This window comes from Fulvia fulva, chromosome 6, assembly GCF_020509005.1.
Source record: "Fulvia fulva chromosome 6, complete sequence".
Classification (NCBI taxonomy): Eukaryota; Fungi; Ascomycota; class Dothideomycetes; order Mycosphaerellales; family Mycosphaerellaceae; genus Fulvia; species Fulvia fulva.
Window position 1 is genome coordinate 2,667,576 of NC_063017.1, and position 24,934 is coordinate 2,692,509.

At 49.9% G+C, this 24,934-nt stretch overlaps 8 protein-coding genes across 8 annotated transcripts; 3 read left to right on the top strand and 5 right to left on the bottom strand.

Moving 5' to 3' along the window:
• Positions 1 to 99: 99 nt before the first annotated feature.
• CLAFUR5_07111 (uncharacterized protein) lies at positions 100 to 1,292 on the bottom strand (the record flags this gene model as incomplete). Its single annotated transcript, XM_047906259.1, has 2 exons — positions 100 to 1,000; positions 1,057 to 1,292. 2 exons carry the CDS (start codon positions 1,290 to 1,292, stop codon positions 100 to 102), a joined length of 1,137 nt encoding a protein of 378 aa, XP_047762952.1.
• A 3,148-nt stretch (positions 1,293 to 4,440) lies between these two features.
• Positions 4,441 to 5,700, bottom strand: CLAFUR5_07112 (Galactinol synthase 6; the record flags this gene model as incomplete). The annotated part of the gene is made up of 2 exons (XM_047906260.1): positions 4,441 to 4,674; positions 4,732 to 5,700. 2 exons carry the CDS (start codon positions 5,698 to 5,700, stop codon positions 4,441 to 4,443), a joined length of 1,203 nt encoding a protein of 400 aa, XP_047762955.1.
• A 969-nt stretch (positions 5,701 to 6,669) lies between these two features.
• Positions 6,670 to 8,142, bottom strand: CLAFUR5_07113 (uncharacterized protein; the record flags this gene model as incomplete). Its single annotated transcript, XM_047906261.1, has 2 exons — positions 6,670 to 6,902; positions 6,954 to 8,142. The coding sequence occupies 2 exons, from the start codon at positions 8,140 to 8,142 to the stop codon at positions 6,670 to 6,672; spliced, it is 1,422 nt and encodes a 473-aa protein (XP_047762954.1).
• A 364-nt stretch (positions 8,143 to 8,506) lies between these two features.
• Positions 8,507 to 9,010, top strand: CLAFUR5_07114 (uncharacterized protein; the record flags this gene model as incomplete). Its single annotated transcript, XM_047906262.1, has 1 exon — positions 8,507 to 9,010. One exon carries the CDS (start codon positions 8,507 to 8,509, stop codon positions 9,008 to 9,010), a length of 504 nt encoding a protein of 167 aa, XP_047762957.1.
• A 186-nt stretch (positions 9,011 to 9,196) lies between these two features.
• On the bottom strand, positions 9,197 to 10,866 carry CLAFUR5_07115 (uncharacterized protein; the record flags this gene model as incomplete). Its single annotated transcript, XM_047906263.1, has 2 exons — positions 9,197 to 10,474; positions 10,537 to 10,866. 2 exons carry the CDS (start codon positions 10,864 to 10,866, stop codon positions 9,197 to 9,199), a joined length of 1,608 nt encoding a protein of 535 aa, XP_047762956.1.
• Positions 10,867 to 11,076: 210 nt separating this feature from the next.
• CLAFUR5_07116 (uncharacterized protein) lies at positions 11,077 to 11,596 on the top strand (the record flags this gene model as incomplete). The annotated part of the gene is made up of 2 exons (XM_047906264.1): positions 11,077 to 11,100; positions 11,150 to 11,596. The coding sequence occupies 2 exons, from the start codon at positions 11,077 to 11,079 to the stop codon at positions 11,594 to 11,596; spliced, it is 471 nt and encodes a 156-aa protein (XP_047762959.1).
• A 394-nt stretch (positions 11,597 to 11,990) lies between these two features.
• CLAFUR5_07117 (Transcriptional regulator RFX1) lies at positions 11,991 to 14,491 on the bottom strand (the record flags this gene model as incomplete). The annotated part of the gene is made up of 2 exons (XM_047906265.1): positions 11,991 to 13,917; positions 13,971 to 14,491. 2 exons carry the CDS (start codon positions 14,489 to 14,491, stop codon positions 11,991 to 11,993), a joined length of 2,448 nt encoding a protein of 815 aa, XP_047762958.1.
• Positions 14,492 to 15,370: 879 nt separating this feature from the next.
• On the top strand, positions 15,371 to 16,111 carry CLAFUR5_07118 (uncharacterized protein; the record flags this gene model as incomplete). The annotated part of the gene is made up of 5 exons (XM_047906266.1): positions 15,371 to 15,408; positions 15,461 to 15,490; positions 15,555 to 15,774; positions 15,835 to 15,956; positions 16,006 to 16,111. 5 exons carry the CDS (start codon positions 15,371 to 15,373, stop codon positions 16,109 to 16,111), a joined length of 516 nt encoding a protein of 171 aa, XP_047762961.1.
• Between the last annotated feature and the right edge of the window lie 8,823 nt (positions 16,112 to 24,934).

Below are 24,934 nucleotides of genomic sequence, written 5' to 3' on the forward strand. Positions count from 1 at the left end.
TATTATATGATACCCTTTAAGCATTTCTTCACTTGATAAATCATTCTTCTGGATTTCATTGGGATTTCGAACGATTGAGGTACACAGTCTCTGAGCGCTCTACTGCCTGTGATGCTCCATAATGTCGTCCAAAAAGGCTGTACACACTGCGGATACTGCGTTGGCCTCCCAGCAGGGCTCGCCATGCGCTATTGTCTGTACAACGATCTGCGAAGGCACTATACGGGGCTGCAGTAGGTCGGCCCCTTGGGCTGTCTGCTCCAAGTACGGCACCACTTGGTGCGGTCGGCGTTCCACGAAAGTCGACTTGTCCTCGTAGACACGAGTAGGATTGAAGCGAACAGTAGTCCTCGCAAAAGCAATCCGAACCCAACACTGAGCACAGCGCAGCAGTGCGTGCTCATCCAGCTGGCTCGCACGAGCCAAGAGCTCCTGGCAAGCACGATTCCCGAAGTCCCAGATACTTTCTCCGGTGGTGGTGACAGCTGAAGTGTCGGCGCCATATTCGAGTAGCATGGTGACTGCGGAAATGTTGCCAAATCTCACAGCATGATGAAGAGGAGTCTCGCCAAGCTGGCCACGCTCGTTGATGTTCGCGCCTCGTTGGAGCAGCGTTTCGATTTGGTCGGCAACGGCAACGTGATCCTGGGTGAAATCGCAATGAGCCAGTACTCCGCAAATGCTTTCGGCATCGTGGAAATCCGGTGAAGTACACTCGTTGTCGCGCCCAGCGTCGTTGAGCTGGCCAGAAGTCCGCAGAAATGTTGTCGGCATGTCTCTGAGCCATGCTATAAAGCCGTGTGGGTAGCCCGCCTCAGCCTCAATTCTTTCCCAGGTTTCACGTACGCCATTGCGGGACTCTGTGCTCAATCGCCGACTTTGTGGACATGCTTGCAATTGCTGCTGGCGTCGAGCCCTGCGTCCTTCGGGGTCTTGCAGCCGTGCTACTTTCGGCTTGTACCCGAAGATGTTATGCCAGTACTCTCGACAGGTGGACTTGCTGTCAATCTGTTAGAATCTCCTTGTGACCGTGCTGCAGTTGAGCCAGGGACATACCCCAGACCATCACCGTTTTCGTCCCTCAACGCATGAGGTATGTCATTGAACGTGATATCGGTGTGTATCACAAGGATGATGAGCAAAAGAGTCGTGTATGCTGTCCAGCGATACCTTGGACGACCACCCGCTCCAGCTGGAGGCTCTTCCGGGTCATCCTCGATCATCTTCGGGGGGTAATGAAACGGGTCCTGACTATCGTATAAAGTCTCTGGGCGGGTGGTACGCCGCGGCATAGAGCCGAATGCCGCAGAGCGCCGTAATCATAGGGGACGAAAGAAACCCGTGGGAAGGTAAGCAAGTCCAAGGTTTTCAAAGTAGTGCTCGCCGGCATAGGTAAGACCTATTGTCGAGGCCAGAGGAACGACTGAGCTTGAAGATGTATGCCACGGTGTATCGGCATATTTATGATCCGTGGATGGATGCACAGGCCTTAGCGATGTAGCAACTGCCTCGTGGTATCGTTAGCATAATGTGGCGTGTTGTCGTGTCGTGTGGCCATCGATTTGCAAACCTCCCACATGTCGGAAGTACCACAGCAGTCATAAGGGCATCCATTCACTGCCCTGGATTGTCCAGATGTTCGTGGTTCTGTGTTCAGCGCCGTTTACGATGAAAACTCGCGTTGGCTGGACATCAAGGAGCGCGAAAGCTCCCCCTGTCATGCACGCCGAAGAGCTCTGGAGATCGCTGGTGACGCGCCAGCGCGGTATAATCATCACGCGTAAATGGTGCATTTCGTAAGTCGCGGTACATTGGCAGGGGCCAATCCTGGGGTGATGCGCAGTGGCAGTCCAGCTACTGCGGATGCGTAATCCCGCCTCTACATTGTGGAGGCCACATGGCGGGAAGCCTGCATGGTTGTACGACAGTAGACCTCCGTGAGTCGCTGCATGGCTGTGGCAGCGCAAGCAGTCAGCTTGTCATGTAAGCCAATCCAGGATGGCGGGCTCAGGCAACGGATGAGATTATTGGTTGATCAAAGCCGAATGTCCATCATAATCGCCAGAGTGGAATCACAATCTCTTGCATGCTGTGGTAGCCGTTCGTGGCTTCGTGGGTTACTCAAAGGCAGGAAAAGGCACGCGATGTATGGGTGCCTGATGGCGACCACGAGTGAAGCGTCAGTCTGCTTAGATGAGCAAGCGGATTTTCCAGATCTTAGTGGTCCTGCAATGTACGGCAACCCGCATGCTTTTCAAGTCCCCTGCTGGCCACCGCGCAACGGACATTCTGCACGTTCGAGGTTAAACGTACCTCACCATCAGCACCACGAACATGGTCCGCCACGTTCCCTGCGCAACGACAGTGGCAGCCCCCCCTAAAAGTGAAGCTCGTTATACAGCTGTCATCTGCTGCCGACGATACGGAGGTGCGTGGCCCATGATATTGCTCGCTGTGCGGCGGCCATTTCCAGTGGTCAGCGCAGCTGCCTTGCGTGATTGCGCGCTGTATCACAACTGGGTCCCAATTGTGCATAAGGAACACAAGCCGCAGGAACTCGATTGATTCGTGATGCATCTCGGGATTCCAGCCGATGTTTTGTCGGCCAGGTTATGCAACGACTTCATTGAAATCGTGATGTGTACCCGTGAAGACACCGCAACTGCACAGACGTTTGCAAACCTCTTGCGGAAAGCTTTTTAAGCTGCCATTTCGAGCTATAAGAAGCATGATGGCAGACACTATTTAGCTGTTGTCGTCCTGCTGTACGAGAAGAAATGGATCTTGTGATTCTCATGGCCAGCGGCGGACATCAAACTAATGAGAACGTGAGTGAGCTCCGTGCATTGGGTATGCAGAGAATGCTGACCCAGACCGTGCCAAAGACGATGATCATGACAGCTTCAACCACAAAGACCACCAACTGGTCGATCGGAGCAGCCATGTCGAAGCGAAGCAGCCATGCGGACGATTTTCGCCCGACTGATCCTGAGAACGTGGTTGTGTCGTGTCAAATGCAGCGCTGGCTGGCCGAGGCTTCGCAAAGGCAGCAATTCAGGGTCGAGGTACACCAGATGCGCGAGAGCACAAAGCAGCGAATGAAGAGGCTGTGCGACCAAATCGCTAGCCTGGAAAGCCTCGACATGGCGGAGCACGGGCGAGATAGCATATATCGTGCCGAGATGCTGGAGGATGGAGGAGAATTGGTCGCCTCGCAAATGGCGGACAAGGTAGTCGACTCGAAATTGGGTAAGCGCAGGGCGCCACAGATGTCTGCCTTCGACAGCGGGCTCGATCGTGTACCCGCCAGGCGGTATGAGAAGTCACACGTAGCTTCGCATTGCAACAATGTATCATCGTAGCTTCCATTCGCAGCATCTCTTTCACGGTTGACCCGTCACTGGCTTTGACCTTCGACGCCTTGTGTGATGCAACAGGATCGCCCCAGCCGCGCACCATACATAGCCGAAGTGTGGGATCGTCAGGCTAGGCTGAGTCTCGTTGTCAGGCCGCTGTGCATGCTGTAGTGACATGGTGAGATGATCAGAGGGCAGGTTTTCTGACTGCTCGTCTCTCGGCAGGTGGGCGCGGTAATGCTGAAGAACGTATCAGCGACATACTGTGCCGAACGAAGTGATCATGAGCCATGAGATGTTCTGTCGACACGTAGGTTGTGCGAACAAGGACGGGAGTTAGTGTAACACCGTGGAAGTCCTCTGGACACGCCCCGGCCTGGCTTGGCAACAGAATCAATCAATCCTGGTCGCTTCGCTCCGACGTTCCTCACTTGTCTTTCTGCACAACACCAAGGCTGTTTGGGCCTCCCATAACACAATGGCAATCGATCCATGAGAGAGAGATGCAGTCTGCAGAAGGAGATGAGCAAGACCAGGTGCTAATTCATCATCCACTTTGCTCCCCTGTTAACGCTAGGAACTCACTTCGACTGCCATGACATTCGACCAGACCTGACGTTGGCCGGACACGATGCTTTCTTGAAGGGACGAGGTTAGTGGAGGTGGCAGTCAGATACGCAAGACTTATATGTGCAGATAAGGGTTCTCTATTCGCAACGGCCCAAGGCTACCCAACACAACTCTCTGCTGAGTCCAACACATCGACTTGGTGCGGTCGTGGCATCATGTATCAATGAGCTCTCTGTGCTTCGAGCTCTCATTGGGCGTGGCGTGGCGATTACTAGCACCTGTCTGCACCAATCATACCAAATGTCATGTCCATAAAAGCTTCATGTCAGCTCCTCAGCTCGTGAGCGGTATGCGTGCCCAAGGAATGACAGAATCCAGCCTGAATCTCAAAGCAAACTTTCACATTACGATCTAGGTGTGATCTATCTCCACCGTCCCAAGAGATCTTCCATCGTTGTGATTTGTGATACAGCATCCCAAAAGCATGGCCGTAGTATGTTACCGTCATTACCGTTCACCAGAATATTACGGGAGAGACGGCTACCGCGTCGAGCGCAGCGTCCACTTGTCTCTCCCCCTCTAGCATGAACTCCTTGCCACTGACGACATCAATCACGCTGTGAACCTCCTGGCCGATAGTTGCCATGTCTGGGCGTGCATCGTCACTGACTTCGCTCTCGCGTCGGGCAACATGCTTGCTCATGACTGTGATGACTTCCATTTGACCGTCACCCTGACGATCAGCGAACTGTACAGACGGGATGAATCAGCCAAGGGTACGCAGATAACCGTGGTGTGGTCTTACCCATGATTCATACTCCCTCCACCACATTCGATGTGTGTCACCATCCAGACCCTTGAAGCCTGCTACTCCGTCTGTACCAATCCGCTTTGCCCATGGCTTGTCGACAATGTAGTGGAGGCACACGATCTCATCTGTGCGCCATAGGTTCTCGTGCCGGTAAGCCATGGTCTTGACAGCGTTGTACTGCCAACCGACAGACATCCAACGGCCACGAAAGAAGTGTGTCATAAAGTCTTGATCTGGAAACTTGAAGGTGCCAAGCAGATCGGTGGTGTTGAAAAACTGAAGTATGTCCTGCCATAGCTGCTTCCGAGGACGAAATAGGAACATGCCGCTATTGAACAGCTGATATGTCGGTCGGCCTGTGGTCTTGACAATCATCGGCTGCGTCAAAGCCTTGGAGTGGTATTGTGGAGTCAATGGACAGTTCTCTTGGTTGTGATCCTCTGGAGTCCATGGCATCTTGTCGGGGCTGCAGACGCAGTCGTGAACGGCAGCGATCCAGCCTTGCGGGAGCTCCTCAACATTGTCGAAGATAGCATCCATGTTCTTGTGAATTGTCATGTCGGCGTCGAGGTAGCAGAGCGCGTCATAGCCATCTTGGAACTGTTCAAAGACGCGGAGCTTCGTCCAGGTATCAGTGAAGCGTTCGACCGCGACGTTTAGCTCGTGGTGCTCTGGCGGTATGAGCAGCTCGCAGGGTTTGAGCTCGATGTCCGAGTACTTAGCTTCGAGCTCGAGGGCGTCGATAGCTGATTGTGTCAGTGAAGGGGTATACAGAACAATGAGAGGATACTGGGAGCCTTGCTTCCTCAGCGTGTGTGCCAACAGCACGACGCCGGCCAAGTACGTCGAGCGCGTAAGCAGTGAGATGTAGGCGAAGCGTCTCTGCTTGCCCAGGGGCTGTAGTGCCTTTGACTGTACGGTTGTAGTATCTGCAAACAAGCCGTCGTGTGGTGAATCGGTCATCGTAGGCTACGTTGGGTGGACGTGGCAGATAGAGAGGGCTGATCGGGACAGATGATGGTGCTCGGCGCGAACGCTGTCGAATTTGGATGGTCTGAGTATGGTGGTCAGCTAAAGGGTCGCAGGGTCATCACCCTCGCACTGGCGCTGATGGAAGTCGATGAGGGCTACATACTGTCTCTGTGTTATGCTGTCGTCTTGTTTGTGTCGATATATGGGCAGATGTACAGAAGGAATCGCAAGGAAGGTAGGCCAGACGCTGAGCGCTTGTCACGCGGGTATCGTTCAGGCGGAAGTGAGCATTGTGCTGGCCCCGTGATGTAAAGAGAACTCCACCAACGCCGTTCTGAGTGAAAGTAATGTGTACAAAGTTGTCGATGGCGGGAGGAGGTTCGGTCGATGTTTTGAGATGTGCCTTGGCGTGCCGCATTCGTTCCCGTCTTGGAGCTCATATGAGGAAGCTGCGATCAGAAAGACCTCCGCAAACATGATGCCAACCAAGTCAACGGTGCAAGAGCGTACCTTGACCGTCATGTCGTCTGATCGATAGGAGGATGACATGGAAGAGGTCGTGGTGAACTAGATGGTGTGGAGTGTGAGATCAGCCATTTGCGATTGGAGGAGCCATTGGCGATGTGAGCTTCTGTAGAGCAAAGTCGGCAACCCATTGATTCACATACCGTTGAAGTCTGTTGCATGATTCCTGGGAAGAGCCTCCACGTGTGCTAGCCTGGAGATCATGCAACGCATCGCCTTCCGGACCATACTAACCGCGGAGCGTGGCAGCCTCGTGGTAAGGCGGCCTTCAACCTCCATAAGCTATTCAGCATCGTGTCGCGGATGCTAACTTATGAGTCTGCGACTAGCATGTAAGACTGCCAGGGCCATGTGAAAGCCAGTATTGCTTATGGCTGGGAAAACGAGAAGCACAGGGAGATACACACGTGCTTAGTATACTCTATAGCCTCTGCATCATGTACGCGGTAGGTGCCCATTCGTCTTGCGCGCATCTGGCTCGTCATCGTCACTCATGAGACCTTCAAGCTCAAACTCCTCCGCATCCTGAGCCTGGCGATCTGCTGCGTTGGGTATCCTCGCATGGCCATTCATGTGAGGCCGCTCCTCATCGTCAAGCTTGATTGGCTTCTTGCCAGCTGTGTTTGATTCCGCATATGCAGAGTAGAGGTGTAGGAGCATGAGGGTAACTAGAAACGCGTCAGCAGCCTTTACGACAGCATTAAGGGAGGTAGACTCACAGAGAAATATTATGAATGCAACGCTGTACAGAACCAGAATGTACGCCACATGTGACACACCACTCTGAGCCAGAACCTGAATCTGCTCCTCAGTCGCGCCCATGAACATGAACCCTGACGCTATGAGCAGGAATGGAGGCAGGTATTGGAAACTGTTGATCTCAGCGTCCACGTCGCCACCTCCAGGGCCCACGAGGGTGGTTCGGTCACGTAGCACAAAGCTGATCTCGATCATACGTGTTAAGCCAGCGGCCATAAGGGTGTAACCAAAGAATTTGTGGACTTCGGTGCTCAGCATCAGTTCCTGCGGGTGTCCGCTCATTCCCCAGCCAGTCATGAAGATCACAATACCAGGAATGAGGTTTCTCTTCGGCCGTCCTTGTCTATCGCGAGAAAGCCAGATTCCAACGAGGCCAGCTGCCCACCAAATGATGCCCATACTGGTATGCTGCAAATCATTTCTTACCCAAGCCGTGCCCCACCTGTGTTCCGTGAAGGTGTTCACGCAACCCCAAAGTGCGATGACCAAGCTGTCCCAAAACTCTTGACTTCTGCCCGTCCTCGCGAGGAAGGATTGTCCGTTCAGCAGCAATAAGGTCAACGTAATCCCATATCCCACAAACGCGCTTCCCATGATGAAATGTGCCGCACACTGCCCAACATGATCTCCCTGACAAAATCCTTGAGCAGCAATTCCACCAAACAGCATCTGTACCCAAGCCGCCACTGGCAGTATCCCACCCAACACGCCGTGTGCTTTCACCAAGCCCTTCCTTATCGTACCCAAGAATCCTCTTTCGATATGCATCTTCAAATACACCCCCAAAACAGCCTGCGCCACCAGAATGAACATCAGCAAGTTCGCAAACTTGGCATGCGCATTCGGGCCAAACTGCCGTCCCTTATGCAGGTGTCCGATGAAGTATCCAACCACTGCTAACGCCGCTCCCAAAATCTGAGCGGGAACGTGCCATCGCGAACGCACGAGGCCGAGGACCATGCCTGTGGGAAAGATGATGCCCCATGCGACGGATTGAATCAATATGTGAGTCCAGAGGGTGGTGTCGATGGGCTCTACGGAGATGACTTCGCCCTTGGGAATCTTGTCATGGCCGCCATGAGCGTAGACTGTGGTTGCAATGGCGAGGAGAGCGGCGAGGAGGAGACGTCTTGTTCGAAAGGTCGCCATCGCAGGAATCGATCCGGATCGATCGGATATCGTTACGAATGCTGTAAGGGCGCGAAGATATGCTTCAAGCAGAGTACATTAGTATGAACGCCACGTATGGCCTGTATCCGGATATGGAGAATGTTCGGTGATGGTGCAGTAGGAGAGAGGATGGACGGATGGCCCCTGCCTGCGACTGAGACAGTTAATGGTAAGCGTGTCGGAAAGTTATTTCCGAGGGCAACGTGGGAAGGAGCTCTCGATCTACCAGATGCCACAAACATCGCGACTTCACTTCACGTCGACGCGTCTGTTCATCCCAAGATAGATCACACCACGATCCAACATCGTGCAAACCAAGTGCTCGCGCTCATCAAACGGCGTAATGTCTTCACAAGAACTACCAAGCCAACAGCAGACATTGGAGGCGAGAGTGGAGCCTCCATCATCAGACATCCCACTCCCAAGCTCTCCATCTCAACGCAGGTCCGAAGAGATTAAGAAAGAAACACCGCCAAATACAGAGCCGAGTCAAGAGCTTGCCTGCTCCCAGCCTGAGAAACCTACCAACCCACGTCTGGTCGCTCTCGGTACCAAACGCACCAACCTCGAGGCAAAGCTCGCAGATTTCCAGTCACAGCGGGAAGCATTGATCAAAGAAGCCAAAATGCCATCAGGACTTGAGATGCCAGAGGATTGGACTGACGAACAGAGATCGAAGCAAGCCATGGATGGAGCCAACGCCACTATCAAGGACCATATTGCGCTGCTGCACAGCTACAATGAGATCAAGGACATCGGTTTGGCGCTGATGGGACTTGTGGCGGAAAAGAGGCAGGCACGGGTCACGACGATAATGGAAGAGTTTGGCATGAGCGAGAAGGATTGAGAGGATGTGGACTGTGGCTATCTGGACTGATGTTTGAGGAACACGGAACTCATCCTCGCTCTGATGCACTCGATGTTCGTGTGGTCGAATTCTGCTGCTCCTATCAAGGAGCCCCTGAACCAGAACATATCTTACTATCTGGCTGTTTCGCCAACGACGGTATGGACCTAAAGTTGCAGTCGTTATTCAGAAGTGAAAAACGCTGTTACCAAAATCAAGCACTGCTGCGAGATCTTGCAAGCTCATACCAGGTGTGGTGTGATCTTCGATGATAATCCTCACGAGCTCTTCGAACGCTTTGATCTGGACTTGATAACGCTTCGTGCTGCCCGAAAGATGGAGAAGTCTTGACAGCCTGTACCCACTCGGAAATATCGTGATGCAGACGCCGCGCATTTGTGGCAGAGTAATGAACACCTCTTGGATGTTCGCAGCCCCTGGCCAAGCCATCCATGACTGTTCAGGCCGCAGCAGCTCAGATGAGTTGAAAGCGCATCTTCCGCGGGGGGCAGGAACTTCCATGCGTAGTTCCGAGACGACATGAGTAGAAATCCGATCACAGTGATCTCCCGCCTCTAAGTAACGATCGTAAATCTGCAATCGTACTTCTGCTGGGAGCTTCAGGAACGGGAAGGACTTCCATCCCTTGACGGAGCGGTTGACAAGGCCTTGAAAATCTGCCTGGACGCTGCGCAGTCCCGGTCTTAGCAGTTGTTCGAAGGTGGGCGGCTGTCTTCGCCTCTGCTGCCCATCGGCAAGGAGTTCCACAGCAGTATATCGCCAGCGATAACCCTCTTTGTTGCACAACACAACCACAGAATGAGCATTGCCAGTATCGTCACCAAGTGGCCAAATGATGTGCTTTGGATCTTCTAAGAACATCATACCGACGTCTATGCTCAGCTTCGACATTGCTGTAGCCAGATCAAGGGGTGTGCAGTGGTACGTGTGCCGCTTGCTTGGTTCTGGCACATCAATCAAAACATCAAGCAATCTCTGGTAGTGTGCCGAGTTGCGGTGGCCGTCCACAACGCAGTCAAAGGATGGTGATAGCCACACGGCATTGATGGCATCAAAACGGAGCTGCGTCAAGTCGTCGCCATCCTTTACCACATCGCGGAAGAGTGCCTCGCGGATCGTCCGCAAGCGCTGAAAGCTGCCCTCGAGTCTGTGGTATGTCATCTGCCGCAAATCTTCCTTGCGAAGCCTGGTCCCGCCGCTGAGCTGTGGTGAATCTCTCCTCCCTTGTGAGCGACCACGTTGTTTCACGTAGAGCTCGACCGGTACTTGCTCGTTCGTCGCCGACTCAGTAGAATGACTAGTCTGAGCCATGATCCCTTGGGAGACTGTACCGGCTTGGCAGACCAATGTGTCACCATCGTCCTCACCGCGCTCTTGCATGACACGCTGATGTACGTTTTGCAGCTGGCCGTTGAAGCTCTGCACCCCGACAGTATCTCTGTGCTGCTTGCATGTCCTTCGAGGTGCGACTCGATGCCCTCTTGTAATTTTCTGATCGCTCGAACCAAACTAATCATCAGCTCCAGGAGTCTGCCTAGCCGATGATTCTCGTTGGTGTACACGCTGTAGTACAGCACTGCGATGGTGCTGAGAACAGCTGCTTGCTGATACACTGCGCTTGAGTGCTGTAGGAGTGTAAGCCGAATAGCAGGGTCATCCTCAACAGCCGTAACAATAGATCCCGCTTTGGAGGCAATCTGGATAATGGTCGAGGCCTTGAGGACGGTACCGCGCGCTTCTTCAATGATCTGCATTAGTCGTTCAGTTTTGCTGCCAGCATTTGTGCCCGCCATGTCGCCGTCAAAGTTCGTGAGTAGAGATGGCGGATAAAGCATGCCAGGTTTCAAGATTGTACAGCAAAATTTTCAAGCTCGCGATGGCAGCTCAGAGCAGCGAAGAAGGCGACAAGGATACTCGGCTACGCAACGGGACGCACGGACATTCGCCAACGTTTCACATGTCTTCCTTTTTGTGAAGCTTTCCAATCCTCGACCTTCATACCGACACCAGCATCTGTGTTGCGTGATATACCACACCCCTGTGAGATGGCTGAGATCGTGCCGGTGAAGGTAAGTTCATTCCTGGACGGAGGTAGAGCGACCTCACTGACCTCTACAGCCATTCCGCCTACTCGACCTGCCCGACGAACTGTGGGCCAAGATTGGCAAGCTCGCCTTGGACGACATCGAGCCTCTTTGTAGCGAATATCTAGATTACTTGGTGTATGATGATGACGACAAAGTTCAAATCCCGCAAAAGCCCGCCATCACACGGACATGCAAAGCACTTCGCCACGAGCTCCTGCCGCTCTACTACGAGCAGAAGATTGACCTCGACTTGCGAGAAAGCCGCTTCTGGCTTTGGGGTAGCCTGACAAGGAGATGGCTACAGGCGATCGGCGCTACAAATCGCAAGGCTATCCGCGGGATGAGCCTAGTCTCCTCGGATTGGGATATCGACTACCTGAACAAGGAGCTACGGCTACGCTGGGGTGTGGGGTTGAAGCTCGAAATTACCTGGGAGCTGGATCATCGACGAGGATACAGGATTGAAGTATGCAGCTGAGTGACAGAGGGTAAACGTGGTGTGCTAGGAGGACACAAGCTAGCTTGCCGCAGAACTCTTGAAAAGCCAAAGACAGTAGCACGGATTCTTCATGTATTGTAGAACAGCTACCGCATCAGTACATGCAAAACACTGGTATCCAACCACGAACCCATCCAACCCAGACCGACGCTATAACTTCCGCGCTGTGTGCCCGCCGCCCAGATAACGCTAGCGTTGTAAGCATACCCGACCGACACCTCCCTACATTCGCAGCTGCGACTAACAGCGCGAGCAAATATGAACACACAAACTGCCACAACCATCTCCACCAGCCACTCCGCCATAAAAGTTCAGACACCAACACCATGCTGCATAATAATTCGTAGCCTTCCGATACTCCCTCGAAGGCTGATTAGAGCGGGTTCATTCCCATATCATTCGTTCCCATGCCGTCCATGGCCACATGTGGGCCAGTAACACCAAATTTCGACATCGTAAGGTCGTCATCCATCAGCGACATACCGATGCCGCTATCATCAATATCTGGCTCCGGTTGATGCTGCTTGCTCAGGCCTGACGTCTGCCTAACCGGCTGAAAAGGAAGGCCGTGCGCGTGCGGCTGCTGCTGTTGCGGCACATAAGCCTGTTGCGATCCATCGGGCATGAACATCGACTGGGTATTATCCTCATGACCACCAATCCCACTGTTAGCAGGACCCATGCTGCTCATGCGGCTGCCACTATGACTTCTTCCAGTGCCGTTCTCCAGGACGGGAGATTGGTACATGGCATTACCATTGGCAGGTGCTGCAGTGACGGTAGGCTCTAGGAAGCCACCCATCTCAGCTAACCAAAGCGCCATCTCGTCGACGAAGATCTTGAGCACCCACCAATGACCGTACGAAAGACCACTCATGATCGTAATATCCCGGAGTGCCGACGTACCAACTGCGGATATGCAGTGGAGAAGTGTTCGTGCTGGCGCGTGGGGGAAGCGCGCAGGTAGTGAGGATAAGAAAGTCGACCATCGATCCAACACATTCTCGGTCGATACCTGCGAAGATCCATTGCGAGATGAAGGTGCAGTCTGGCCTTGCAGAAACGATGCAAACCCACCATTGTCCGCCTCGAAGCTGTAAAGTGAGGTGTCGTCGTTGTAAGCTGGCGACGATAAAGGTTCCAGTAGGCTGCGCATCTCTGTCGTCATGATCTTGTACACTTCTTCGAATCCACAGTTGGGTAGCTCTGCCTCCATGACCCGCTTGGGGTTGACCATCGTTACCCATTCCTGCCACATCTGCTCTCTGTTCTGGTCGATAGTGAGCAGATTCGCTGCCGCATGGGCCGACTGATTCACCCTAATAAGACGATGCAGGAGCCCAGCGAAGACGGTGGCAGGTCGGAGTTTTGCTTCCAGAACGTGTGGTGGCTGATTGGCGAAAGTCCTCGCGATGTGGTCGTGAAGTGTCGCAGAGATCTTGGACAGGATGTTAATGACCACGACTGGAGCAGCTTGAAGTGTCAGACGGCTGACGAAGCGCACCATGGTCCTGTACATGACGAGATCGCACTGCTCTATCCAAGGCGCCAGATTAGAATGTGTGAACAGTTTCTGTACAGGGACTGTCAAAGTGCCGTGGAAAGACGTGTACAGCCGAAAGAACTGCTTCTCCTTGCAGAATCGTATGCTGTCAATTAGTGATGTACAATGTGTTCGGTATAGTGCACTGAGTGCTTCGGCAGTGTCGATATCCGTCCGAGACGGAAGGTATGGATGTATAGATGGCAAATTCACAGATTCGTTTTCCGAGAACGCCGGCATGTTGCTAGATGGGAATCGCAGAGTATGCGTGTAGCTCAGAGCCTCTGCACTTCCTCGTTGCATGCCTCGAGAAGTTGGGTAAATGAACGATTGTCCTTTCGAGGCTGGACCTCGCGGTGTGGGTGAATGTGTTTGTTGCATTTCGAAGCCGCCATCCACTGCTGGGAACGCCGCCGTGTCAGCCTGTAGCCGAGGGATGTTGTTGAAATCGATCTGCTGAGTAGTAACAGACTGCGATCGCTGGCGGTTTTCAATATGCCGAAATCCAGCTGCTTGCCATGCGGCCGGCATGTTCGGTGGTTCCTCCTCCAAAGCAAGGTCGACATAGTGATATTTGCTCTCGCCTCTTACTCCCAGTCGCCGCGTTTGGATGCCAGGAAAGATAACACGAACAAGTTTGCCAAACGACGCCGGGTTGAGCGGAATGACCCTCTCGGTGCCACAACGTGTTGCGTATTGCGAATAGACTCGGTTCCTCGGCACTGAAGTCTTTGCTGGTTTGCAGACTGCACGAAGCCTGATCGACTGTTAGATGCCAGCTTGGTCACACGCGTATGATGCTCAACTTACCAAAGCATAGCAAAGAGCTGCTTGGTCTTCTCTGCCATTGGAGTCCTCTCCTTCTGTATGACTTCCTGTGCAACCTCACGAAGCGAACGTCCCTCGCTCTTAGCAAGCATTTCCCGCAGCTCCTTGTCGTTGGTGGCAGTCTGGGCCGAGCCCTTTCTCCTCTTATCATCGTGTAGATCCATTGACGCTTGCACAGGTACGGAACGCATGCGAATGTGTTGCGGGAAGGTCATGTCTTGTTGCATGTAGGGCGAGTCGTGAACGCCGTACTGCGCTTGCACGGGAAACGCAACGCTTTGCGCATGTTGGTGACCAAGGTGATGCTGAGGGACCGCATCGTAGTGTGCTATAGGCTGTGGTGGTATACTCGACTGGTAGTGGAGCAATGCCGCTTCGGGATTCTGGTTCATATAGGCGACTTTCGCATCTTGTTGTGATTGCTGCAGCAGATCATTGGTATGCGACGTCGCGCTCGTCGTCGATGCCCGAGATTCGGGCCGCTGGCTATTGCGTGCCGACATATGTCGTGATGTATAGCAATACTGCGGACGGCTGTTGTTTACTTGTTGTTGTGGTCTCCAAGCGGTTGTTACTCTGCGGTGGCGGCGAGGTCTACGCGGTGGCTGGTGTCAGTCCGAGAATTCTTGTTGAAACAGCCGATCGACTGAACATCCAGTACAGTGTGTAGCTGTAAGAGGCAGCTTTACCTGTCCAAGGCTCTAACATATAGCCTAAGGAATGCTCGGATTCCAGTCGTTGGTGGTTCTTTTCGGAGGCGTCGCTACTCGACTCGGGCGGACAGGTCGAGGAAGGAGCGATTGTCAGTAATCGCGAGGCATGCGATCAGATGTGAAGGTCACCGCGAGGGCCGGTCGGAGTGGGAGAAGAGAAGCGACGGTAGAGATTGCGACGTTGATGTTCGTCTTTGTTGATGTTGTGTTTTGATCGTTGCAGCTGACGGGCAACGGGCCCTTGGCTGAGGAAGGCGCGACCGGGATAAGAAGAATTATCCGATCCGGGTACTCATGCCACCAACTAGGAGGTACCCGGCCTCGATCATCTCAACATGCGAACGAGGCGCGTGATTGCATACGCAACCAGATGTACCTCATATGACTGTCTCTCAAGTAGCATAGGAAGTTCCAGCAATCATACTCGCTCACCCAAATCACAACAACAACATCGCGATTGCTGGTAGCAAAGCCGCGATCTTCAAACGTGAATAATCCCTACCAGCGGTTCATTCCGAGCAAGCTCTCTCCAAGTTCTCAACACGCAACGTCATCCTCTTGCCAGTTCGCACAATCTCCCTCGCCAACTGTCAATAGGTCCTCCCTAAACAAATATCTTGACCATCAACAAATCTGCTCGAGAGCCTTCAACACTCAACAACCGCCGCCATGTCCTCCGGAAACGCCCAGGGCTCTGTCCAAGAGAAGTAGGGTCTAGCGCCCACCGTAGGCGCACGACAATGCTAATAACGGTCGCAGGGCCCAATACCACCTCTCGCAGCTCGACAAGTGAGTCCACCCATATATTGCGCATCCCCAGAAGCGAGGAACGCCATGCTGATCATGACACCAGGGAGCTGTCTAAGTACCCAGCCCTCAACAACTTCGAGTCGCAGACCAGCGTCCCAAAAGTCTACGTCGTACTCGGACTCGGCGCACTCTACTTCTTCCTCGTCTTCTTTAACATTGCCGGCGAGTTCCTGGTGAACACTGCTGGTTTCGCCATCCCAGCCTACTACTCCCTCGAGGCCCTGTTCAGCAGCGGAAAGTCCGATGACACACAATGGCTCACCGTAAGTTTGGAATTTGGACAAAGAGTTGGCGGCAACATCATACTGATACAGTTGTGGTAGTACTGGGTCGTCTACGCCTTCCTGACTGTGCTTGAGTCGGCCATCAACGCCGTCTACTGGTTCCCATTCTACTACGTCTTCAAGTTCATCCTTGTCCTCTGGATGGCTCTCCCACAGACTGGGTAAGATCGATCGCTAGCATGTTCCTTGGCTGTGCTAACATATCTTCAGCGGCGCCCAGATCGTCTTCCGGTCGCTCCTCCAGCCCCTCTTCGCCCGCTTCTTCGAGCACGGCTCTTCCTCCGGTCTCCGCGATGCTGCCGGCAAAAGCCAGTAAGCGCTTCCAGCTTACTGAACGGAAATGCGACAACGCGAACAACGAACACGAACATCTTTTGCGATAGACTACGAATTTCGTGAGCAAAGAAGGAGTGCTTGTGGTTTGATGTGGTGCAAATGAGGCAAGCGAATAGCACCGTGAGGGGGCGAGAATGGAAGTCGGGATACTGAACGGCTTGTCTTAGCCAGTATAGTGGATACTTTGACCTGAGTTGTTGGGAAATTGAGGGAAGTTGTTGTGGTATTATGCTACAGCTGGATAGATTTCATTATGGAGTGAGGTAGTATGACCTGTGTTAGCCAGCTCCACTGCTCTCGCCATTGATCTCAGACCAAGTGAAGCCCTCGCTCCTGGACCATAAACTTAGCGAATTCTGCTCTCGACCACTCACAAGCTTGCCGTCGCAAACATTTTGATGATCACGCCTGCAATCCTCTCGAAGCACATTGAAGCCGTCATCTTGATAACTGTCACTTCCTTCCGATGTGCCCATGGGTCTCGTTCATTTCATGGTAGTTATGTCAAACACATCTTGTCCAGCCACCGGTCCATCTTACTCCATCGTACTTTGTATTTCAACACGAGACATGACCTCCGTCAGACCTCGACGTTGGAAGCTCTCGTCTAGCCACATGTCCCGAGCAAACACGCAGGAAGACTCGTTCTCCATCGACTTTCCGTCTGGGAAGTAAAGCACATGCACACCACATCCTCGAGCCATGCGAGACTCCACCAGATCTGTGACGGAGAAGAACCGATCACATGCATCGAAGCTCCTTTCTGGTTGTGATGAGGTGGTTGCCATCGCGCCTGTCAAGTGAGAGCCATGGCTTTCGAATGAACAGAGAAGACCACAAGGAAAATTATCTACCTTACCTTGAGTTCGGTGATACACATGCTGCCAGAACAAGTACTGGTGCACAACAGCACAGGGCGTCCGATTGGTGTGGATGCTTGAGAATGGGGAGTGTGGCGAGAGAAGCGCTCTTCAATTCGGCCACGCTGGGGGAAGCTTCTACATCCGATGAAGAGACCTTTGCCCCAGTTCTCAGATATTGTAGCTCGGAGAAGTTGATGTTTGGCATTCGAGAGGGAGGTCGAAAGGCCAAGGGAACGTGGTTGATTCTGGTCTCTCTCATTCGTGGAAGTCGACACCGCGCCAACGGCTGGCCTCAAAACAGCCCGACAACCACGCAGATCATCACACGATTGGCTGTGGAGAAGCAGCGCGCTAGCCAGTGTCGATCCTGGTGGACAGGAGATAGCGCCATAACGACTCGGCCAAACACATTCTCAGCTTCTTTCTTCCTCCGACACACCTTTGCTTCACGAAATGGAGCACCATCCGCTTGCATCCAGATTTCGACTAGCCGTCTAGCACGTGGGATACCAATTCCTTCACCTTTCAAGAATGTCCATACCACCTACCTCTAATATCAGGCGGACCGCTATTGAGGTCCACCGAATTACATAATCTAACACACGTGACATTCGGGCGGAGCCTCTAGCGAAGCGCCTAAGGACAAATGGCGCCTATCGGCCATCCGCGTCATCACTAGTACTATAACTAGTAGATATAGACTATAAGATCTTAATAACTATACCCTAGTATATAAAGCACTAGTAAGCTAGGAATACTAGTAAGCTAGGAATTTTATCTTAGTACGGCTAACTTCTTAATTATTATACTATATCTTAATAACTATAAGGGCGCGTATATTATAGGGTCCGAACGAGATAGTTATTGTTCTACGAAGCTACGAAAGAGGAGCGCGAGGCGCGGCGAAGTTATAAAGCAAAGCCAAGCCGCGCTAACCCGATACGGAAGGTCTGCGGTTCAGCCGGGCCGACGTAGCTATAGTGAGTAGGGGGTCGCGGGCTACCCGTAATAGTATCCCCCCTCCTAAAACACGCCTTAGTCCTCTAAGCGTTATCTACCTTATAAGGCTACTTGCCTATCGAGCTCTATAATTGCGCGAACGCCTAATTATCCTCTAGTACCCTATCGTTATCCGATAACATCGCATTCGCTCTATTAAGACTATCCTCGACCGGCTTCCTTCGAGAAACATATTGCCTAGTTAGCTAGCTTACCCTAGACCTACGTCTGTCTTCGGCTAGCACTCGCGTATAATCCTTATAACTAAAGTTAGGTATTATTATAGGCTCTATAGGCTCTACTCGAGTATCGAACATATACGGAGTAGATTCTATTAGAGGTAAGGCTCGAGGCGACTTATTCGTAACGGTGTCTTTCGGAATGACCCTGATCGTGTTAAGCCCGAGCACCTTAGTAGCTAGTAGGGACTAGTTAGATAGAGCTACGAAGCCTATAGGCGTAGACAACTCCGGCCGGTTATAGTAAAAGTCTATAATAGCGGCGGCCGCGTGTTTAAGTATATCCTCTATAGGTTACTAGGTCTTACTATCCTCCTCGTTCTAATATCTAGCCCATTTCACCTTATACTATATATCTACCTTGCGCTTGTGCCCCTTCTTCACCTTGCCTACCCGCTTACGGGTATATATATTAAGGATCTTTCCTACCTCGTATATATACGTAGGTGCTACTACTATATCGGCTGCTATATTAGCCTCGGTAGTGTTAGGTTCGATAGTTATCGGTAGTAGCGGCGCCAGATGCTACCCTTTAAGTAGTAGGAAATCGGGGTGGTCGGCTCGTTATAGTAGTGAGGTATAGAAGCAGTTATTAAGTCCTACTAGAGCGTCTAATAGTTTCAGTCGATAAGAGAGTCTAGCCGGTATAACTTCCGTAATCTAGTAAGGGCCGGTATATTTCCTATCTAGCTTCTTAGATAGTCGAGTCGTGCGGATGTTCTTAGTGCTAAGATACACCTAATCACCTACCTTATAGTTTAGAGGAATGCTTCGGTAGCGGTTTGCTACTTCTGCTTAGAGAGCTTATAACATTCGTATATTCTCTTAAAGGTGCTTATAAAGCTCGTAAATTCGACGTATAAAGGTTTCTACTAATCGCGTATCTAGTCGCTAGAGAGTAGTTAGTCCTCCCTCCTTTCTAGCGTTTAGGTCAACTCGCTCTATAAACTTAGGGTTATAGCCTAAGGTAGCGTAGAACGGCGACATACTAGTAGTCTCGGACAGGTGATTATTGATCGCGAACTAAGCAAGGCACAGCTATTCTACCTAGTCATCCTGTGCCTTATTAGTAAATATATAAAGATACTGTTCTATCGCCTAGTTAGTACGTTCTGACTGTCTATTAGTTTCTAGGTGATACGAAGAACTTAGCTTACGATTTGTACGGAGCATCTTATAGTGTTTCTTCTAGAAGGTAGTAACCTACTACTTACTACGGTCTAATATAATAGTGTTAGGAAACCCGCGCCGATAGAACATATGTTTAAGGAAAAGCCTTGCCGTATTCTATGCTGTTATTACGCTAATAGGGATCAGCTCGACTTCCTTAGTAAGCCTATTAGTAACGGTCATAATGTTGTTATAGACTATGCCGTTAAGAGTACTGTCTAGGAGTCCGATAACGAAGTCGACTACAATATGTTTCTAAGGCCGATCTAGAACAGGAAGTGGCTATAATAATCCTAGTAGCTAGGAGTATAGAGATTTTGTTATACGGTAGGTACGGCAATTCGCGGTATATCTACGTACGGATCTCGCTAATCTAGGCTAGTAGAATTTACGTGCTACGAGTTTATAAGTACGAGCTCGTCCTAGATAGCCTACTACTAGAGCGTTATAGTTTATCTTAATTATCCTAGTCTATAAGGCTTAGTCATTTAGTACCTATAAGCTCTAGCCGTCGTATTAATTTCGAATATATAGCAGGTCGCTATCTACTTTGTAGTGTACTAGGTGAATCTTCGCTCTCTATAGTAGTGTAGGAGTGCGGTCTTTCTATAGGTCCTTAATCGCGGTCTTAAGCTCGTTATCGGTTACGTACGCCGTCGACATTCGATACTCGAGTTCGGCTTCCCGTTGACTTCTACGCGTCGCCGGTTGTTTAGTAGGCGTATCTCGTTCTATAGGCATGAACTCTTTAGCTTTAGGGTCTAGCTATACTAGTTCCTCTTCTTCCGGCGTATCTTCTACTATTACCTATAGTGAGGCGATCTTAAGGAATCGCTTAGGAGGTAGCAATGTCTAATACTAATACTAGTTCCGAGGGTCGTTCACTCCCTACGGAAGGTCCTAGCTACGTCTCGTTAGGCTGTCTAGCTTTGTACCTTAAAGTCCTAGACGGTATATTATCTTAAAGTTGAACTATAATAAGAACTTAGCCTAACGCGCTTGTCGCCGATTTAGCTACTTTGTCTTTATAAAGTATTCTAGGTTCTTATAGTCGGTATAAATCTTGACTAGCTATAAGTCCTTATTATCTACTTCGTAGGCAAGCTCGGGTCTCTTTTCCTTAAAAGCCTTAATAATAGCTAATAGTTCCTTATTATAGATTTCATAATTGCACTCCTATAGACTCAACTTCTTCGAGTAGAAGGCTATAGGATGTAGTACACCCTTCTCGTTATACTACGAAAGCACGCCGGCGTTTATAAAATCTAAAGAATCTGTCTCTACTACCGTTTCCCTACCTAGTATATAATGTACGAGTATACCGGCTTTACTAAACGTAGCTTTCAAATTGTCAAAGGCTCGTTAGCAATCTAGTGACTATTAAATCCTTCTGTTCTTGTGATTGCTTAGTCCGTCCGACTTGGTCAGGTTTATAAGAGGAGTAGCTATACGCGAAAATGCTTTAATGAACCGCCTATAGAAGTTGGCAAATCTAAGGAAGGCCTAGACATCCTTTAGGTTCTTAGGAGCTTCCTATATCTAAATACATTCGAGTTTCTTAGGGTCTATCTCGATACCGTTAGGGGTTATAATTAGCCTAAGATACCTTACCTTCTATTAGTAGAATTCGCTTTTGTCGATGTCTACTATAAGTCCTACATCGCGTAGCTTAGTAAGAACCTTCCGCACGTGTTCAATGTGCTCCTCTAAGGTGTCACTGAAGATAAGTACGTTATCTAGGTAGGCCGATACAAAGTCGTCTAGGTGTTCTTATAAGACCTTATTAATATATAATTAGAACGATACTAGTCCGTTATACAAGCCGAATAGTAGCACTAGACACTCGTAGATGCCGTATCGTATCGTAAACGCCGTTAACTACTCGTGCCCTTTAGCTATCTGTAACTTGTTAAAGGCTACTATAATGTCTAGCTTCGTAAAGTACTTCTTGCCGTATATACGGTTAAGCGTATCTTATATTAAGGGAATCGGATACCGGTTCTTAATAGTGATCGCATTTAATCCTCTATAGTCGATACAAACACGTAGCCTACCTCTAGGCTTACGTACTACTAGCACTAGTATAGGAGACTAGCTCGTCTTTTGCCCTACTTTCCGTACCTTCCCTTTAGATGTTTACTCGTCTAGCCATTTCTTAACTGCCTCGTTCTCCTTCTTAGCTAGGCCGTAGGGCTTGCGGTATAGTGGCTCTTATAGACTATTAGGCTTAATATTAATCTTATAATCTACGCCTAGTCGGTAAGGTAGGAGTCCTTTATAATCCTTAGCTAAGAAAGCGTCCGTAATATCGTAGTATATCGGCGGCAACTTCTCCTTCGGGTTGTGATTGAACTGCTTGTTCAAGAATTAGTCTAGATCATTAGTAGCTATTACACTTAGCTTAAGCTCTCCGTCGTCGCTCTTACGCCTAGTAGGTATAATGTAGAAGCACTTAGCCCTAGGCCGGTACGCGTACATTCCCTACGCGCGTTAAGAAACGCCCTAGTAGTCTACTTCTTTATCGTCTATGTCTTCTAGGTTATATAATAAGACGTTCAGCTCCGCCCCTCCTACTATAAAGCTCGCTACTTCTCTAGTGAAGGGCTCTAGTCCGTACCGTACTAGTGCCTACTTCTTCTTCTCGCGATAGTTTAGAGATTATACTATTATCGATATCTTATTCTATAGATAGTGACTAAAGCAGTAATCCGATCTAAATGCCACCTCGCCTATCTCCTAGAAGATGTTTAGGTTGTACGCTATAAGCTACGGTAGGCTAAAGACGATGTTATATTCGAGGTCGGTGACGTAGTATAACATTTACTCGTAATAATCGCCGATAACTACGTCTATAAGGGCCGCGTGTATAATCTACCGTATAGTAGCCGTTCTATCTCCTAGTGTTAGTCGTCGGCTTTACGTTAAAGGGATCAGGGGTATTATGTATTTACGTGTGAATTTCTAGTCAAGAAAGAGAGAGGTAGAAGCAGAATCTATAAGGCCTCGAGTCTTTCTATATTATATTATTACGGGTAACAATATATAAGGGTATATAGCTAGCTATTGTTTATCTAGTACGTATACCGATATCTTAAGCTCCTTACTATAGTCTATTACCGTCTCTTACATTCCGTGTCTCTTAATCTTATACTCTTTCTGTCCTAGGAAGTTCGGGTAACCGCTATCTACTACGCTTAGGTAGCGGTCGTACTATTTCCCTACTACGGATCGGCGGCTAGAGAACTAAGGTTCGCGTTCGGATTCGGCGTAGTATTATATAGACGCGGTAGGCGATAGTCGCTATCGTACCTATATATTAGGCATTTAGGGTTAGTCGATACGTAAGAACCTATACGGTAGCGGTAGTACTTACCCTACTTCTTAAGGTCTTCGCGCTACTTACGGTTAAGCGTAGGTAGGTTCTATAGATATGTCGGTAGATCCTCCTTCTTCTTAGTACTAGCGTACTATAGTAGGCGCTATACTAAGGCACCTACTATACCGGTAGCGGTACTAGTAACTACGTTACCGTTATTCTAGTTATTCTAGCCGCTATTACCGTTCGAGTTACTATTACTACGGGGACGCTCCTTCTACGGGTATAGTCGATCTGTCTCGTAGAAGCTCCCGTCTAGTACGGTATACTCCTCGATAACGTCTTATATACTATCTAGGCGGCGGTCGACTTCGCGGTCGCCGAAGGTCTTAATAAAGTACTTACGGTTCAGTTAGTTACGGAATAGTATAAGCTCGGTCTTATCGGTCTATAACATCTAGGCGCGTAACTTCGAGTAGCGTATATAGAAGGCTATAAAGGTTTCGCCTTGTTCTTACTTATAGGTAGCAATATTAACTATAGCCTTAGTTCCTTTATTACGTATACTATATTAGCGTGTTATCTAATCTAATAACTCTTCTCTAGTCTTAAACTCGTTAAAGGACTACTGTCTAGGCATAGGGATCCTCGGCTTAATACTTCGCTAAGGATCACCTTGCGTCTACCTATATACGAAGCGTAGACTATCTGCCTTAGTACGGAAGGTTACTATAGTTAGCTTTAGGAGAACACTACTATACTAGCTGTCGAAACTAGGGTTATTATCGTTCTTAAAGTGCTTAGGGTTAGGTACACCCTTGCCGATCTCTATGACGCGAGTAAGGGTGCGGTTAATAGTAAAAAGACGTTCTAGAAGGTCAACTAGTAGTGTCTAGGTACGGGTGTTACGTATTCTCGAGTCACGACTATTGTTAGGTCCTAGTCGCGGACGGTCGTTATTACGTCCTCGGCTATTGTTACTACGGTTATAGTCGTCTCTATCGTTATTACTACTACCGCTACCGCTACCTCTACTCGTAGCTTCGCGATACCTACGTAATAGCTACTCGAGTAAGGTCTCGCGTAGGCGGGAACGAGAGGGTCGGCGGCCTAAGCGGCCCCTGCCTCCGTTCTATATAGTGTCTCCTACCTTAAGCCGAGCCTTTAGGTCATCGACTTCTTGTTATAGGGCCTAGTTCTTCACCTTAGTATCTTGTGCCTTCTTCTTCTCCTTCTCGTAGATCTCGCTAAACTACTTATATAGGTTATTAGCTTCCTTATATTTCTTCTCTAGCTCTTATAACTTAGCTAGGTCGTAATCCTTCTTACTCTTAAGATCTACTACTATTTTCTATATAACAAGCTTTTCACTTCGTAGTATCTTATAGATACGGTCGTATTCGGTGTATAGCGTAGTATACTAGGTGTTCTAGAGGTCGTTAGCTCGCTCTATTACATCGAGTTGTCTGCCCTTAGTAATCGCCGTATTAACTACTTATAGCACGAAGTCGTAGGTAGTCTTCGGGTGTTAAGATGTAAGGGTCGTAAGGTTGTCTAGGGTGACATTCTAGTATTCGGATACGAGAATGTGTTCTACCTCGTCGAGTAATAGATACACCTCGTCTAGGTCGCCGCCTAGGTTCTCTTCGAGCTTGAACTCGAACAGTTCTATAAAGTCAATCTTACTACCTTCTTCTCGCTCGAAGGCCTTCTAGTAAGCTTTATTAATCTCTTGTTGTAGCGCGACACCGGTGTCTACTATAACCCGCCGGTTATCGTCCTATGTCTAACTCTAAGGGAAAGAGGAGAGGTCGGGGAAAAGAGATATACGCTACTTGCTTTTACCCTTAGGCTTAGGTAGCGGTAGTATACCGCCGTTCGCTATTTATAAAGTTATATTATCTAGGTTCGGGGGAGGCGTAACGGTGCCTATATCCTAACTATCTACGAGCGCGTAACTACCTACTAATAATGTCGCTACGTTACGTTCTCTAGGCATCTACGCGCTATACGCCTTACCGTGTTCTATATTCTAATACGACTCTACGCGTTCTCGAGTTCTACGGTTCTATCTATTCCTATTGTTACGCGTCCCTTACCTAGATCCGCGATCTAGATAGGGTAGTAGAATAAACTATAAGGGCGCGCGTATTATAGGGTCCGAACGAGATAGTTATTGTTCTACGAAGCTACGAAAGAGGAGCGCGAGGCGCGGC